The sequence below is a fragment of the Oratosquilla oratoria genome, chromosome 17 (assembly GCF_046742065.1).
Source record: "Oratosquilla oratoria isolate Oo_2021 chromosome 17, ASM4674206v1, whole genome shotgun sequence".
NCBI lineage: Eukaryota > Metazoa > Arthropoda > Malacostraca > Stomatopoda > Squillidae > Oratosquilla > Oratosquilla oratoria.
Window position 1 is genome coordinate 20,631,427 of NC_134793.1, and position 17,673 is coordinate 20,649,099.

Consider the following 17,673-nt stretch of genomic DNA (forward strand, 5'->3'; position numbering starts at 1 on the left):
AGCACCATCAATGTGATATTTTATTATCATTCTTTCCTCCATCATCTACGTTAAGATAATAACTAAAGAGGTGAGGATTCATACGAGTTCAGGTTTCGCAGATATTCAGAATACAACTTGGTCACATTTTTTTCTTTTTATTTATAAGTATATACTGTACATTCCTAGTTTAACCACTAAATAAAGCACTTGCTTCAGGCCTCAAGGGAAGAGGAGTCCAGGAGGATTTTCCTCAGTGCTGGGTTTACACCAGACTGTGATGCAAATGTTGTAGCTGAATTGGGGCCCTTAAGAAGGAGACCCCACAATAAAAAAAAAGAGCTTAGCATTGTTTTCATTTTTTTAATCACCTACATGGCTTCAGTCACTGTTACATGCCTCCTGGCATAGGCTCCTCACCTTATATGGGGTACCATAATCTTTTCAAACCTAAGGGCTTTTAAAGGTATCTAGTCCTATATATGTGTACTGAAGGTCCTCACTTCCTGTAAAGGAATAGCCAAGTCAAAAGCCCACAATATCATGACAACCTTTAGTACCCTCTTTAGTTTCACTTTGATTTTATGTCTGTGTGTCTGTATCTATTATGGGTAAAGGGAAGAGAGAGAAAGGACACACAGGCCATCTTGTCTACCTTGTCCTTGTAATTTCCCACTTCACCATTTTTCCTTCTGAAATCAGATGGTATCCCTCTAATCTTTTCTATGATCCAACTTTTTAAAATTGTACTTCTGTTTCTTATAGTTGATAAAGTTTCTTTTCTTCAAGTTATGGATACCCATTTCCTTCTTCCCCCCAGTTGCATGCTAATCCAAATGACTCATTACTATTCCCTCTTTTTATTTAATATAAACATTACTTTCAGTACAGATTTTATTTACTTTTCTCATAGTTTAAAAAAAATACTTCTTTCTCATAGTATAAAAAAATACTTCTTCTTTTTGAGCTGAGAGTTGAAGTCATCAGGTGATGGATGTCAAACATTCATTGCAACTCGATTTATGCATAGTTAGTCTTCCTCCTCTTCACTTGTGGCCAACACTGCTCATGTTATCGTATTCTTTTAGATTACAGTATTGATTTCTACTGCATACTTACTCACCCTTTGAAGATTCTTCCAACTTTGTGACCTCCTTCATTACCTCCTTTCCTTCTGACAATAAAGTTCCCATTTCAAATTCCCAAACATTTTTACTCTATAATGCCCTCTTTATGCCACTTGCACACTTCCGTTGACTCATTCATTTATCAAAATAATACACCTCTCCTTCCTTTTGATTATTATTATTCAGTTAATGTCCTAGGATTCTGTCTTTATCCAGAAATTCAGAAAAAAGGCACATCCCCACAACAAGGATTTTTATGCACAAAAAAATAAATATGATATAATTTAGAGGTCTTCATGAGAAATGTGATGAGATCTGTGTTCACTATTTACATCTTCTACAGCTTGGCCATCTATTGCATCACAGTTGCCTGGATATTTTTCCTGCAAAAAGACAAAAAATTATTTTGCTTTCAATATCCCTACCACATGTTACTTCTAAATCAAAAACAAAATATCTAGATCTTGTTATGTACATTTTCTCTGCTAGTGAAACACTGAAGGACATTCTCTTTAAGATTTGTACATATGACAGGTTATACCATCACTTACCATGCACATGTCCTCAGTGTCAGATTGATATATGGACTTCAAGAGTTCGTAGAGGGATTCAGATTCCATGGAGTCTAGACTTGGGGCCAAAGCAAACACCAAGCTATGGAAAAGAAAATATCAGATGACAAACACTTGTAAGTTTTATTTAAGAAACAAGGGTTGAGTTAGGGGGCGAAGACACAAGAGCCTAGGTCTAAGTTTTGTCTGTGACTAGTTTTGTACTAAAGTTTCTTTATTTTTTACCCATTTATTAATCTATTTGCTTATTCGTTGGCACATGTATTTTCACCCCCAAAATATACAGAAATATCGCTGCATCAAATGTACTTGTATCATGGATCAGAAACCAAATACCAAAGTCATGAGGTGTCTAGCCAGGCAGTTGAATGAGGAGAAGTACACCAAACACAACATTATTCTTTTACAGTATTAATATTACCAATGAGGTATAAAAAAAAAAGATTAACTATCACAACCAATTACATACTTATGGCAAATTTATCAAAGACATAAATAATGACTTATATGTAGAGTACCTCGTATAGGACATAAAGAAATATGTCCACATTGCTACTTCAACTGCCAATGCTTTGGACACACCAGAGAGCAGTGTTACCACTCAGAAGGTTGTGCATATTGCTCATGCATGTTTAACCACTTTAGTACAATGACACCTACGTAGGCATCATGAGACGCAGGTTGGTACACAAGGATGCCGGGCGTCAGCATCTTGAATATATATAATATTTGTAGTTGTACATGAGCCATCCCTGGATTCTGTGAACTGTTTGGTCATGTTAGCTGTGTTTATTATTACTGAAAGTGCCCTGAGGGCTCTATCAAGTCCCCAGACCTACCACCCACTGACCCACAAAATCCACTCATGGCTCATTCAAATATCTTCCCACTTCAAATCTGTATATTTCTGTTGAGTGTCATTTCATGTTGACATCCCTGGAAATGGATAAGACAAAAAATCACCTCAGGATGCAACATAAACCCTCTCCGATGTTTCCACCCATGTACCTGCCACAGGTTTTTACCCCTACCCTTAGGTGCATGATACAAAACTTGGATTAAAAAAATGAGAATGACACCTGATAAATCATATAAAAAAAATGTTAAACCCCACATGTGCATATAACTCTCTTCCTACCAGCGTAATCAGTGCTTTCAGACAACAACAGTTCACTTATAAATTGATCATTATAGCCTCACCTCATCATACTCCCCTTACTGTATCACACATTTCACCCGAATCCTCGTCCCTACCTACTAAACCCCTCACAACAACCTCCTATCTCTTTGCCTTCCTCCTCAAACAACGGTTTCATCATACCAAAAGTTACCAGGAGTATGACTCATTAGTCAGTGAATCTCGTAAGTTGCCATGGACTGCACCCTTATTATGCCGAATTTGGGGGGTTTTCATCTAGGGAAAAGGAACCTCAATACCTCTATCTTTTCTCCACATTAAAGGTTAGTACAGTACTGTGGTTGGTGCGAGTGCCGTTAACTTTGTCTCTTATCTCATTTAACCTACAGAATAATGTCTCGTGAAAACTAACATCTTCGACGATGAGTTCAGATTTAAGTGCACCATGACCTGACTGAAGAGATCAAAAGAAGTGGTCATTTCAAACAACCACAGCAAAACAAGGATTATGGTTTTGGGCACTCGTATGACAGTGTCAAAACTCCTACACCAAATTAACAGCCAGTTAGCACCACCCACCCCAACTTACTCGTTGTCAAAAGACTTTCAACTTCTGAAGCTGTATGCAAAGTCATGTTCAAAAGTTTTGAACCACGATTAAGTGAAGCAGCCTTGCTGTGGATGTGCTGTCTTGCTGCATTGCTTCTGACCTAGGGTAATGGGCAGGATACAGGGATGACCCGTGATCCATGAGGAGCTAAGATGGGAGGGAGGAAGGGGTGGTGGAGGGGAGTGGAAGGGGTAGGAGTAGGTATATGCCTTTTGACTTGGCTACCTCCCTGGTAAGGGGGAAAACCCCTTGGTATATAGTGAGATAGATTAGATTTCGCTCTGTAAATATACTGTTTCTTGCTAAGTAATCAATATATTTTCTGTACAAGAAAAAAAAAAACTGAAGTGAATACTAGGAAGATATATCATATAATCAGCAAATGAATTTGTATTTGTACAAAATCCTTGGGATATTTCAAGACTTTTCCACAATTGTATTAGAGAGTGTGGCTTCCTTCTGACTTTCCGGCGTTAAGGTATTGTTTTGGATTACAGTAAATATACAACCTCTAGAAATATAATCTCTCTTTAAAAATTTATCCGTGATTTTAATAATTAGTCTTCTTTAGGACAAAAGCATTTACATTTTCTCTTAAATATGGAGCTTTGTTCGAAAGACTGAAAAAACTAATAAGAAGATTGTGAATCATCGACATACCACTATGTTGAGCATATACGAGGAATATATCAGTACTAGAATATACCTTATACCAGTACAAGGAAATCTGTATAGAAGAGCCTCAGTCCTTTATGAGGGAGTGAACAAGTCAAAGCTTCCCTCTGACTCTTCAAATGAGAAAAATACTTAGTCTTTTGAAACGAGATCCTCAATATTTGAAAAAAAAAGAATAAATGAAAAATATAAATAACATCAAGTCCACGCACTCCCCACAGTACAGGGACAATACCAAATACCGTACAGAGTATGTACGGGTCTTGGACGATACCAACATATCTCGTCGTTGTCAGTCTTGCGTAAGGACAAAGGGCATCTATGGTCCGCTGAGGGTTATGGTCATGTCCGATATCCCAATTGGAGACTTCCGGACAACACGTAGGGAGACTCTCCGCCACCGACGGATCCACAGCCACAGCCACCGCCCCAGTCGAAGCAGTTTCACCACAGACGCGGTTTGGTCTGTCGCTTCTGTTCAGCCGCTTCGTTGCAACCGTTCATTGCATCCAATTTGCTCTGCTATTTCCCATGTGGCCTCAACACTCATCCTTTGGGCTTACTTCCGCTTCTCCTCCTCCTCTTCCTCCTCCTCCTCCTCCTCCTCCTCCTTCTCCTCCTACTACTACTACTATTACTAATATTGTTTCTAATATTCTACTCCTTATACTACTACTCCTATTCCTATTCCTCCTCCTCTTCTTTCTCATCCTACTGCTATTCCTACCCCTCCTCCTCTTCCTTTCTTTCCTGTCCCTCAAGAACACACGACAGAAAGAGCGTATAGCTGCGACCGAAGTCGTCACATCTTCCCAAAGTATTTTGAGATCAAGTGCGGGACTCGAACCCGGGACTAGGAGGACGCGAGTCCCATACGCTTCCGACGCCACCACACATCGCTTCAGGTCAAGTTCTTCGAAGTAATACGCGTCACCGCGACATGTCAAGCGAGGGGTGGGGGTGGGGGACCTCCCCGCTCTGGAGCTGAAGAACGACGACGCCTTCAAGTTCTGAGTTCGGGAACTCCTTCAGGAGACAAAACGACGACCTTGGGCACTCTTGACGAGGTTTTGGGGCCGAATTTATAAAAGATCCTAACCTCTATGTCTAGACATAAGCAAAATCTAGACTTAAGCACTTAGGTCGCCGACATAGGGATTTAGGTAAAATCTCCACCATTTTGAAGATTTATGTCTAGACTTAGGGGGTTAGGATCTTTCATAAATTTGGCCCCTGGTGTCGCAGGTGTTCTCTTGTCATGAAGACGACATTCCGGGGCTCTCCGTCCCGATCGACCTCAACCATCCGACCTGCTACGGAAGTCGATATACCAACGTGTCAGAAGAACACAAGTCGTTTAAGTTAATCCTCGGACCCTTTTTCCACATCTGGCCTCACCTTCCTTGGATATACCATTGCTCACCTCCACTTCTTCTGTGACCCTTGTTCTTCATGCCTTCCTTTCCCTGGCCATTACTCCATTCAGTTTAGGGTCGCTCATCGCTTGTATAGCCATCCATCCATCCTCGATCAAGTCCATTTGTTTTCTTCTTGATATCCTCACCTGCGATTAAACGGGGAAAGGGTTCTTCACCCATTTCCTCGCATGTTCCCCCGTACTTATGAAATGCTGTCTCTCTCCTGCCAAAAACCGCTTCAACATTGATTTAAATAGTTATGCATCCGCTAGTTCCTACTATTCTTCTCTTCGTGTCACCACTTTGGGTAACTTGTGTCTCCACGGGCCCACTGAGTCACTGGATTGGTCTTGATTGATCCTCGACCAACGGAGTTCCGCGTTCGAGGCCAACACCTCCCAGCGACTTCGACATGCCCTGAGAGGCCTAGCACAAAGGGCACAGGTGACGATCTCGGTAACAGTTAAGTGCCTCCTGGCATAAGCTCATCATCATCGTCATCATCATATCCATACTGAATCTCGGAAGGTTCCTCCGGCAGTGCTAGTTTCACTTCCCTTTGTCATCTATTCTATAAACCTTTGCAAATGTGACGTGTCTTTCCTTCTAGTACATACACACACACACACATACATACATACATACATACATACATACATACATAAATATACAGAATGGAAACTAATCATACAACCGTTCATATACCGAGACGCGAGAAAGAACGAAAGAAAATCAAAGATGAAAAAGGGACCCTTGGAAATAAAGCGTTTTATTCTCGTCAACCCTCACGAACTCAAGACCACCCGAACTCCGCGGCCTCACCTTGCTGTCCGGACAGCCGTCGCGCGAAGAGAATCCGGGTTTTCCTGCGCCGACTTCGCACTGGTACGACACAGCAGTTGCTGTTGGCACGTCGGCGGCAGACGGGAAGTCCTGTCAGCCTTTGCGATTCCGACCACGGACAAGACACCGCCGGCAATGTCCTCTTCGAGAGTGCGCTGCACTCGGTCGTTCAACTGGAAAAGAAGTAGAATTTATCAAACAGATACTTACATTTGAACATGAGACAGCATTGCAACGCAGTTTATTATTATTATTATTATTATCATTATTATTATTATTGTACATCAAAATAGAATTAGCTAATTCTTTTCTATAAAATTTCAAGGTAGGATTGGTTTGTGGAAGTACTCAGACCAAATCGTCTATATAGGCAAGAGATGTGCGTTTAATGAGATTGCAAACATTTGAACGAGGATTAACACCATAAAAAATTCTATCACCAAACATGGAAATGTGATAGAATTGCTTAACCATGCAAAACAAACCATATGCTTAAGGGTATGTAATACTATATATTTTTTCATTACATGAATACATGCTGTGCACAAAGTCTCCGGGCTGAATTTGCAATATATGTTTGTGTTCTGTCTTCTGTAAACTACAAAAAATAATAGTAATAAAAACAGTTTAAAAAAAATTGTATTTTTTTTCCACGCGATTGCATGTTTTGTCGACATTGTTTTATAGTCGTAGAATACCCAAACCAGAATATAAAATTCAATAATCACAAGATATTTCCTCACGTATTCAGAATTGTCCCTTCAAAGTAAACTTCCAAATAAAACAAAATGTTATATTCATAACTATTTGGCAGATTGTTGATTTAGTTGATTAATCTAATGAAGAGATATTTGGGAACCCACCGTTGCAGTTGTAACACCGACTGTGAAACATCACGGTCATACGCGCGGATTCAAGTCCTGGCTACAGTTAGGAAAGGCGTCTACCCTGAGCAAGGGCCCATATGTATATATATATATATATATATATATATATATATATATATATATATATATATATATATATATATATATATATATATATATATATATTTGTACAACACTGAATGGGTCCCATCTCTATTGATAGCCTAGTTGGAAAGTCACTATCGCACTTGTCATGAGGATGCCGGGTTCGAGTCCTGGGCAGTACCACATTTCAATTTCTGCATGCTGGCCTTTGATGGCTTAGAATTAAAGTGCATTGTGGTTGTTAATATATATATATATATATATATATATATATATATATATATATATATATATATATACAGATTTTATCCCTTCAGAACTGAACATTTAATATTGGAGTAGCAGAGGGAAGACTGGGGGAGGGGGGTATTTTACCTCGCATATCCGAACACGCCCCCAAAAATCCAAACATCCGGTGGCTCAATTTGTTCGGATATGGGAGGGATCACAGTCTACAGTTTGGAACCTAATGCGATTGTGTGACGCTAATATTACTCATATTCATCAATTCTGAAACAAGAACTAGAAAATGTGAAAACTGCATTAGTACGTCACAGGAGCTGTGTGTGCGTGCGTGCGTTCGTTCGTTCACGTGTTCACATAATGTTCTTAAATTGCTTCCCATGTAGCGAGGAAGACTGAGGGGAAAGAATCTAGTGGAATGCAGGGTTTCCTGTTCTTAATGCCGTTCAATGACCTCTTGTCCACTAAGCTTCTTCTTTTTTTTTAAGACAATAATAACAATCAGCAATCCAAAATTGCTAACGCCACTGTCAAAAAAAAAACAAAAAAAAACGCATTTCAAATGTAAATGTTACTTTTGTCTTGCGTTGAAGAAGGGTTTGGTTGTATATTGCATTTATACTGAATTTAGTAAATATTTTTCCAATTGAGTTAGCATGTCCTTAGTTACATCGAAGTTGCAACTTTGTGATTCATCTGATCGATTCACGCTCAAGGACGAAGTCGAGACCTATCGTTCGAATGCATACGTCTTGGAAAGATAATACATAAACGTAACAAAGCAACATTCAAACGATAATCATTATAATGCCATAATTATTTTGAAGTTCTAGAAAATAATTGTAAGTGCCATTGTCTTCATGGAAATTAGCAACGATTACCAAAACGACCGGATGTGTTTTCTAAACAAAATTATTTATTGATGACTGTCTTGGAGTAGGAGTCGTCTGTAGTGACATGAGTCAATTCTTCTGTTGATTTTTTAAATATGTGTGAATTATTAAGTGCTAAGAAACATAAAAACTGTGCTAACGTTATTGTAAATATGTCGAAGAGAGATATTTTACGTTAAAGTTAACCAGACCTCGGCATAATCCTTTTCTGGAACTTTCTATCTATTTTAGCTATCGCCATGCTATCTATCTACGTAAGACCTTTTCATTTGCAATTTAGAATATAGTTTCTGCAAACTTAACAAATGTAAGGTTGTCAAAATACTTGACACACACAAAAACTTTCATAATACAAATGTGGCATTTGTTTACGAGTGTTTGGTCTATATTTTCTGTACATAGAAACATATTTTAATTGAGGTGAATCCTACATAGAATACAGGAAATAATCACAAATGAAAATTATATTTGTATTTTAAAATCCTTAAGATGGTTAAAAATATAAGTTTGAGTTGAGTTTTGTGTGTTGATTGTTAATGAATACGGCAGTATCTCCAATTAATACGATATTGACTATGCAAGCATTACGTCATCGTAAATCAATATTGTCATTATTACGGCATTTTGAAAAAAATATCAATATTTAGCAATGATTTATTGAATCTAGCCAAGCCTAACCTAATTTGGTCGTGCCTAATCTCGTTTAACCTAACGAAATGCCTCAGGAAAATCAGAAAATCAGGACGAAATTTGCCATATCAATGTTTTCCATTATACATAATTTATTTTGGCCATTTTACCAGACGATTTTATTCAGCTGAGAAGTACAAACCCGGATTAATTTGCTTATTAATTTCTTTATCTATTTATTCTTAAACAAACAATTGTAAATCGTGTCTGAAGTATTGGTGTCAGAACAAAAATAATCATATATATATATATATATATATATATATATATATATATATATATATAAAGATATATATATATACATATAATATATATATATATATATATATCATATATACATACACATATACTGTATATATAATCATACAAAGTACATTGGCTTCAAGTTATCACGGCAGCTTTTAATAAATTTAAAACAGAAAAATTATCACGAATCGTTCTGTTTAGATGATGTAATATGATCAAAACATATCATCTTGAAGGTATACAAGGTGTCCCCCACAAAATGTACTCGCTTTTTTAAATGTTTCGTTCAGTGTCGAATCCACTGGCTCACGTTATTCTCAGCCGTGTCCGGACAATGTTAGTTATCAGTTTGAAATTACAAAAGAGTTTATTCTTTTCTCTATTAGTCTATTCCTCCTTGCGTGTCGTGTTCGCAAGCGTTTTGACTGATGACCATCATTTACATGACTCGGCTGTGAATAATGAAGTCGACAACGTTGCGAAATAATTGGTGACACACCGTAGACTGACCACAAAATATAGTTGGTGACGGGAAGAATGTTTTTAGAGTACATGTTATTTAGGAACCTTCCCCCACCTACACACAGTGTGTGTGTGTGTGTGTATGTGTGTGTGTGTGTGTGTTTGTTTGTGTGTGTGTGTTGGCGAGTCTAAGGTGATGTGAGCCAAACCTAAAATAACAAATTAATTAATAAATAAATACACAAATAACCAAGTGAATTAATGAATAGATAAATGAATAAATAAGTAATACAATTAAAAACAAAAATAAATGAAAGGCCAACAACAGACATTCTAGTCTCAAAAATATGAATGATTGAATATATGAACCAGTAGATAAGCGAATAAATATGCAAACAACGTAAATCCTCTACATCCATTTTAGTATTGGAAATCTTTGAAATTAAAAAAATGATTCAAATGAAAATCTAGACGCCCAGTAGGATAGAGACTATACTGAAATTAGATTCATTTGATAAATATTTGGTGATGCAGGGCATGAGATGAGAACCAATAGAAATCACAGGGGGGTGGGGGAAGCAATACTCGATGGTGATTGGTCAGTTTTGTACTTGAATCTGTCTTTCATTAATTACCTGAAACCGTCTTCCTGGGTTGCTAAACAACCCATTGAAATTCTTTAAAAGATCGAAGTAATTTGTGATCGAGTATATTCGAATTTTAACGAGAAAATGCCTCTTATGTTCCGTCATGTCCGCCAGGTGAAACTGATGGAGAATTTCTAGTTTGATTTTTAAAATCGAAGAAAACAAACTTAGAATTGCATACCTGACAGAAAAAAAAAATTAAACTTTCACGAATGTGTAATGAATCATTCAAAAATCTGGTCAAGGTAAATTAGGACAATGGGGGTGATACTATCACAGTAACTACGTAAAAAATACGCCATATTAAATACATTTCGTCGTCACCATGGCGGTATTTTGACATTTCCAGCCAATATTTGGTAATAACTGTCCTATTCTAACCTACCCTGTCCTAAACAAGCCAAACCACACGACTTTATCATTTACCCAGGTTGTCCAAATCATTTCACCCAGGCTGTACGCTCGTTTCTCATGTTTCAGAATTGAAGTTTGGTCCCAAAATTTGCAATCAAATATCTACCCCTATTTGAAGGCAAATAAAAAAGGACACTACTTGGCGATCGCTGCTCTAGTACAACAAGAATCTTTGTTAGAAATGTTTTGCTTCACTGCGATAGAGCAACAAACTACAGGGTAGCCCAAAAGTCGCTAGGTAGGTTTATTTTATTTTTTTTTTTTATAAATGCCTTATCGTTACAAATACATTATGGAATTTTAATCAAATATAGAAGCACTGGATCATCAACTGTAAGGTCTCTCTTACGACATGAGGAATTTCCTCATTTTCCTAGAATCACATATAGTGCCTGAGGTCAATGAATGAAGAAACAATCATCAATTGCAAACCCTCAGTGAATTTTTGGTCACCCTGTATAACCACACACCGGACCGGAAGTAGGCGATATGACGTCATCAGACTCAAGGACTATGACTGTCAGGTCGTTGTTGCAATGGCAGTTTGACGACGGCAACACGGAGAAACACTGTCATCCACAACCAGAGACAGGAACTCTGGACAAAGAGTGAGGAAAGACGATGAAATCTTAGTTATTTTACTGAACAGGAAGAAGTACCAAGGTCAGTAATTCTCATGCAGTGTTTCGTGAATCATCCTCATACTCATAGTATTTCCGTCAGTCCCTGGAGATCCATCTAACGCTGATTATATATAAATATGTATACTTTAATACCAACGTTTCGAACCCTGTCCGCGGTCCATCCTCAGGGGTTACAGTAGTGACGTAGTTTGAAAAAAGCGCCTCATAATTGTAACCCCTGATGACGAACCACAGACAGGCTTCGAAACGTCGGGATTAAAGTTCCTGTTTCTGAATCCGGTGCGTTTGACTACTATTGTGGGTGCTTGACTCCAACTTTCTTCGTACACACACACACACACATATATGTATATATATATATATATATATATATGTGTGTGTGTGTGTGTGTGTGTGTATGTGTGTGTGTGTGTGTGTGTGTGTGTGTATCATCAGCCACAATACACTTTAATTCTAAGTCATTAACATCGAGAGAGACTGTGGTTGATAAGAATGTATATCTGTTCACTGGGACCCATTCAGTGTTGTACATATATATGTATATATATATATATATATATATATATATATATATATGTATGTATGTATGTATGTATGGGAAATGCGGGTCCTATGTTCTACAATGTACATTAGCAGATGCCTGGTGAAATGTTGCAAGTATGGACCAAATTGCTTCTGGCTAGGTATAGCCATTTGCCAGCCGTCGTGCGCATCAAATTAGGCGTGCAAATTCGCACATGTGGGGCAATTTGCGACCGACTTGGTGATCCCATTTGGGAGGATGTGGCCTGTTGCAAATTGTAATGCAAAGCAACATATTGTGAGAAATGCATGCATGGATTAATTTGCGAATGGGTAGGACTTTTCTTTTTTCATAGCCCTAGTTAGAGAAAACACAAATGTTGCCCCCCCCAAAAAAAAAAGAAAAGAAAAAAAAAATGGGGTTGCTAGAGCTGACAGGGGTTCACCTACAATGAGTTTCTCACTTCCCACTTTGTGGGAGTGGATTGGTGAGGTGTGTGCGTGCGTAAACTTATGTGTGTATACATTAGTAAAATTATACATGTTATATGTTTATATATATATATATATATATATATATATGTGTGTGTGTGTGTGTGTGTGTGTGTGTGTCTGTATGTGTGTGGGCAATAGTTGAAGAAGTAGAGTAGATCTCGCATGGAAAGATATTATCATTATTATTTTCCCAATGAGCCGAGTATACTAGTTCCAACCTTCTCTTGATTTTTGGTCCTGAGTGAACTCACCTATGTATACACGACGCGTCTTATAGCCATTCCAGTGCATCTAGATGTGTATCATCGATTAATTACAGAATTACCAGACTTGTGCATCGATCTTTCATATCATACAATTTATTAGAGACTATTCTAGGTACACTAAATCTTTATCCTTTACCTCCTCTTTCTGAAGCCCCGACATTTCTTTGAGTCCTGTGGTGACCCAGGTCTTGGTGCTCTTGGCGTAGTCCCGAAGAGAGGTCAGGTGGTCTTGGGGTTTGAAGGGCAGGTTCAAGCCATTCGACAAGAAGCCAATCACGGGACCTAAACGCTCGGGGAAGTTGTCCAGGGTCACCCCAACGAACCCGTACGAGGCGAGGAAGTTTTGTGCAATTTCGTCAATATTCTTCTGCGCCTTGTCCATGGCCATCATCTGGATGAAATCTGCCACGTGCGGGGTTATCGTCCGGATGATGTTTTGCCTGAAGACGTCATTCTGGAGGATGTCCGCAAACTGTCCCCAGTCCGCGTTCGATATCATGTCGATGATGATCGGTATGTTGAGCTTGGAGGATAGGTTCTTGAGTGTCTTGGTGTCCATATAGGAATCCAGAAGACCCGGGAGGATTTCCTTTAGGTCATGCAGACTCTCCCTTTTCTTTGCCAAGAGGTTCCTGCCAAAGGAGAGCGCCTGATTGATCATGACGCTGCACTGCTTGCCTGTCTTCATCGAGAGTACAATGGGCCCAATAACATCAAATAGATTTTTCGATTTTCTTTGGTTGCTTTGGTGAGGGACAGATGTGTCTGTGGAGGTGGATTTAGTGTCGCGTCCGGCTGCTGCACTTGATCTAGTTTTTGCCTGCTCTTCTTTCTTTGTATTCTTATTCTGCGATGGCAGTGGCTTCTTCAAGATGTGACTAGCCAGATCCATCATGTCTCCCGTGTCGAGACCGTTCATTTTGGCTATCTGAGAAGCAGCCTTCACTAAGCTACCTAGATTTAATCCCTCCTTGGAAGCCTCCTTTCCCTTTTTATCGCCTTTCTTCTTACCAGAGCTGCCCATAAACTTGGCTGCCAGATTGAGCATCGAGCCCATACTATTCCCCCGATCAGCTCCTCCACCTGCATTTATAGTGTTGATCAGCGAACCAACGACCCCCATAATATCAGCCTCTTTTGTCTTTGTGGCAGACTCCTTCTTCGTCTTCGATTTACCCATAAAGGTGGAAGCCAGGTTGAGCATAGAGGCTATGTTCTTTTCGTCAATACCCCCGCCTGTATTCAAGCTTCCGAGTAACGACCCAACAACTCCCATCATATCAGGTTCCTTCGTCTTTGTGCCAGGTTCCTTCTTCGTCTTCCTTTTGCCTTGGGTTCCTAGCCCTTGGCCCATGAAGTTCGCCAGCAAGGGTGCCATCTGCGCAAGACCAGATAACCCACTGCCTCCTCCTTCTGCAAGAGCCATCAGAGGAGCAACATATTTCATGAGATCTCCAGATCCTGCCGTGAAGTACTCAAGGAGTTCGATGACGGCCTCCGCTTCGAGGTCGATCGTTTTGTCCTTGAGCAACCTTGCCACCATAGGTGTCAGTAACGACAGGTTCCCCTTCTTTGCAGTAGGAGCTCCAGAGGTACCCGTCGTCTTCGTCGATTTGCGTTCTTCGGTCACTTGGACAGATTTCTTCTTCTCAGAAGTTTGCATCGCGTTTCTGGTCAAATCGGCAACGCCTTCCATGCTTCTGGTGATGAGGTCTTTCATATTGAGATCTCCTTTGCCAAGAACAGACTCAACCACGTCATTCGTGTCAATGCCGTACTTGCCAAGTATCACCTGCACCCTTTCGAGCAGTTCGTTCTTTTTGAGGAACTGCTCCAGCAGAACAGGCAAGGTCTTGGTGTCCAGAACGGATCCAAAAGCCACGTAACTTTCGATGGATCGAACGATCTCTGGGTCCAGTCGTTTCTGAGCCTCGGACCAGAACTCCAGAAGCATCTTCGGCGAGTCCTTGTGGTCGATGCCGATGGCTACCCCTTCCAGGAGGAGTCTCCACAGCTCTTCGCCAGCAGCATCTGTGACCAGGAGAGGTACGAGGCCCTCTAAACTCCGGACATCGTTGGCGGTGGTTGTGTTGGTGATAAGGTCGAAGAACTTCTCTTGCAGCCTCTTCAGCTTGACAAGATCCTCCTCCTGTGCAGGCACTTTGGGTTTGGACCCGTGGTCGATGTTGACTTTGTTTTCGTCGACTTTCTTGTTCTCGTGACACACGCACAAGAGCACAGACGTGGTCAGTAACGTAATTCTTAACCACAACATTGTGTCGCCACTCGACCGACGTAAGGCCTACTGATTTTGATGGCCCGGCAAGGTACACGTGTCCCTCTTTCTCTCTCTCTTTCTCGCCCTGGAATTTCCTTCCTCCTGCGTCTTATTCGTAGAAAAAAAAAAACAGTCTTTCACTGGAACCAACACCAAACAGTTAACATTGGCGTAGCTTCACGTATCATCCCACAGTACAGTCGAATATTTACATTCCCGTTTCGTTCTTGCGCCCGAGCTTGTAGTTCCAGATGCTTCTTCAGATCAATTATGTCGAAGCTGGAGGGTGGGAGATGTGAATGCCCCTTTTCTAGGTTATCCTTATTTTTCCTTATATGTCTTGAATATATAATCTCAAATTTCCACTTTAACTACTTCAGTTTTAGATATGTAAATCAACACACGCTAAAACATGCACACGATGCTACGGGCAACTACACAATAACTTGAGGACTGACGCTCTGTGCTCCTTCTCGAAGGAGAGAGAACCGTCAACTGTTCCGGCTGTCTTCTACCTGACCTCATGAGCGTCGCCACGCCTAAGCTACCTCCCTCAGGAACACCGCGGAAAACCGTTGTTCTTAGAAATCATAGTCCGCGTCTCGTTTTGTTTCGGTCAGACTGGAAGGGATGAGCGTGAGCGGCTGATTATGTCGAGACAATGGTGAGGATTTTTAAATTATTTCCAAGGTTATTATGGATGTATTCTGTGTAATGTAGATATAATGAACGATTTGTTTTTAGTCTCAGATTGCTCGATCATCAAAACTTTATGCAACATTCCATGCCAAAGGCATCCTTTCTTACCGTTAGTTCGAGCCATTGACCGCTGCGGAGGAACAGGTGAACGAAAACGAGAGTCGAGAATAATCTCTATCACCGTCGTAGTGGGGAATATAAGAATTCTTTCCTTACTAACCTGGAAATATATGGCTACTTTCAGTGGACATGATCGGATAGTGATTCGGCCAATTTCAGAATTAAATAAAAGACGATACGACCATGAAATGATGTCTAAAATTCCGAGATCAAGAACCGAACGCTCGCTCAGGGGCCCTTTTTTGTCGACAACCTTGACAATGGTATGTACCGTTAGCACAAGACGACAGGAATTGTATCCGAAGGCGGAGTATTCACTAGTTAAACATCTTTTTCCGGTTCAGAGTCAGAATGAATCTGCATAAATGCAGACATGTGTTGCTGGAAGCATTTTGCATAATCTTATATGCACCAGTAGCTACATGGATTTACTTATATATATATATATATACTATATATATATATATATATATATATATATATATATATATATATATATATATATATATATATATATATATATACTTCAGAGGAATTCCTCTGAAGCAGAATAGAGCGATAGCGGTCAGGAATAAACTCTGAAAACATGGATCTAGACCCGTGACTTCTTTTTCCACATTCATCAACTTGTCACAATATACCAGTATATATATATATATAAATATATATATATATATATATATATATATGTATATATATATATATTTATATATATATATATATATATATATATACATATATATACATATATATATATATATATATATATATATATATATATTTTTTTTTTTTACCTTACCTGTCCTTCGCGAGGATAATGCTGTACAAGCTTTATATATTCTACATTCATGACACCCTCATGGATCAGAGTAACACATCCTTCACTAGACTCAATTTATAGATAATTGTTGTTATCAATTCTGCATTCCTAGCCCTCCCTTCTATCGTTTCTCTTGATTCTATTCTTCATTATCTTTTCTGTATGTCACAGAATCTTTGATGCATGGCACATTTTTAAACTATTTATCTCACTCCCAGTGGTCCTATCACGATTCTCGTCAGATTTTGTGAATTTGAAAAGTTTCAGGACGACTTCGCCTACAGTATTCTAGACTTTACTAAAGACACTTCAACAATGTTTCTAATATTCGTTTAGATTTAGCTTCTCTTAGTTCGTCATTCAGATTCTCAAGATGTGACGCAAAGGTAATATGGTATTTGGAGATTCGAAAAATGAATAAATTGTAAACGAAGTCGCTTCTACTCAAACGAACTCACTTGAGTCGTGTATGACCGGGGCTTTACCGTATTCACGTCACTTTCCTATGAAATTAAATACATCACCCCTATATTTCAAACATCCATGGGTCTTGTGAACCTGTTAAATTAAGAATCGATAAATACTAGCAAATATATATTCATATATACATACGTACACCAACGGCTCCCTTACAAGGGAGGTAGTCAAATTCAAATACACTCCCACCCATTCCATCCCCAAATACTCCACTCTCATTCACCACCCTTCCCTCCATGTATATCACGTTGTGTATCAAAGCTGTACGTATGCTATCATTTTAGCTGCCGCCAGGCGATTTTATTAATCATGATACACAACGTTGTCTTCTACAACAGTCACACGTGTAGCATTTGTAGGTTAGAGTTCTGTAGTGACATATTTGAATAATTCGTGCGTTTTCTGTTGCTCTAGCGATTCAAAC

General features: G+C 39.3%; 2 protein-coding genes across 3 annotated transcripts in view; one reads left to right on the forward strand and one right to left on the reverse strand.

Moving 5' to 3' along the window:
• Positions 1-121: 121 nt before the first annotated feature.
• On the reverse strand, positions 122-15,610 carry LOC143034489 (uncharacterized). The gene is made up of 4 exons (XM_076200605.1): positions 12,992-15,610; positions 6,342-6,535; positions 1,658-1,760; positions 122-1,489 (listed from the first exon to the last, which is right to left on the reverse strand). The coding sequence occupies exons 1-4, from the start codon at positions 15,128-15,130 to the stop codon at positions 1,391-1,393; spliced, it is 2,535 nt and encodes an 844-aa protein (XP_076056720.1). The 5' UTR covers positions 15,131-15,610; the 3' UTR covers positions 122-1,390.
• The window catches only part of LOC143034490 (uncharacterized), a 24,873-nt gene continuing 18,666 nt past the window's right edge, over positions 11,467-17,673 (forward strand). Inside the window, exon 1 of one of the 2 annotated variants that reach the window (XM_076200607.1) lies at positions 11,467-11,591. The gene's annotated coding sequence lies outside the window, so the exon portion shown is untranslated. The remainder of the gene's footprint in view (positions 11,592-17,673) is intronic. The other variant, XM_076200611.1, reaches the window with a different exon arrangement.

Coding starts and splice junctions, on each gene's coding strand:
- LOC143034489 (XM_076200605.1), bottom strand. CDS start 15,130: ATGTTGTGGTTAAGAATTACGTTACTGACCACGTCTGTGCTCTTGTGC. Junction 6,536..12,991: donor CGGGGCTTCAGAAAGAGGAG/GTAAAGGATAAA, acceptor CTTCTTTTCCAG/TTGAACGACCGAGTGCAGCG. Junction 1,761..6,341: donor ACGGCTGTCCGGACAGCAAG/GTGAGGCCGCGG, acceptor TCTTTTCCATAG/CTTGGTGTTTGCTTTGGCCC.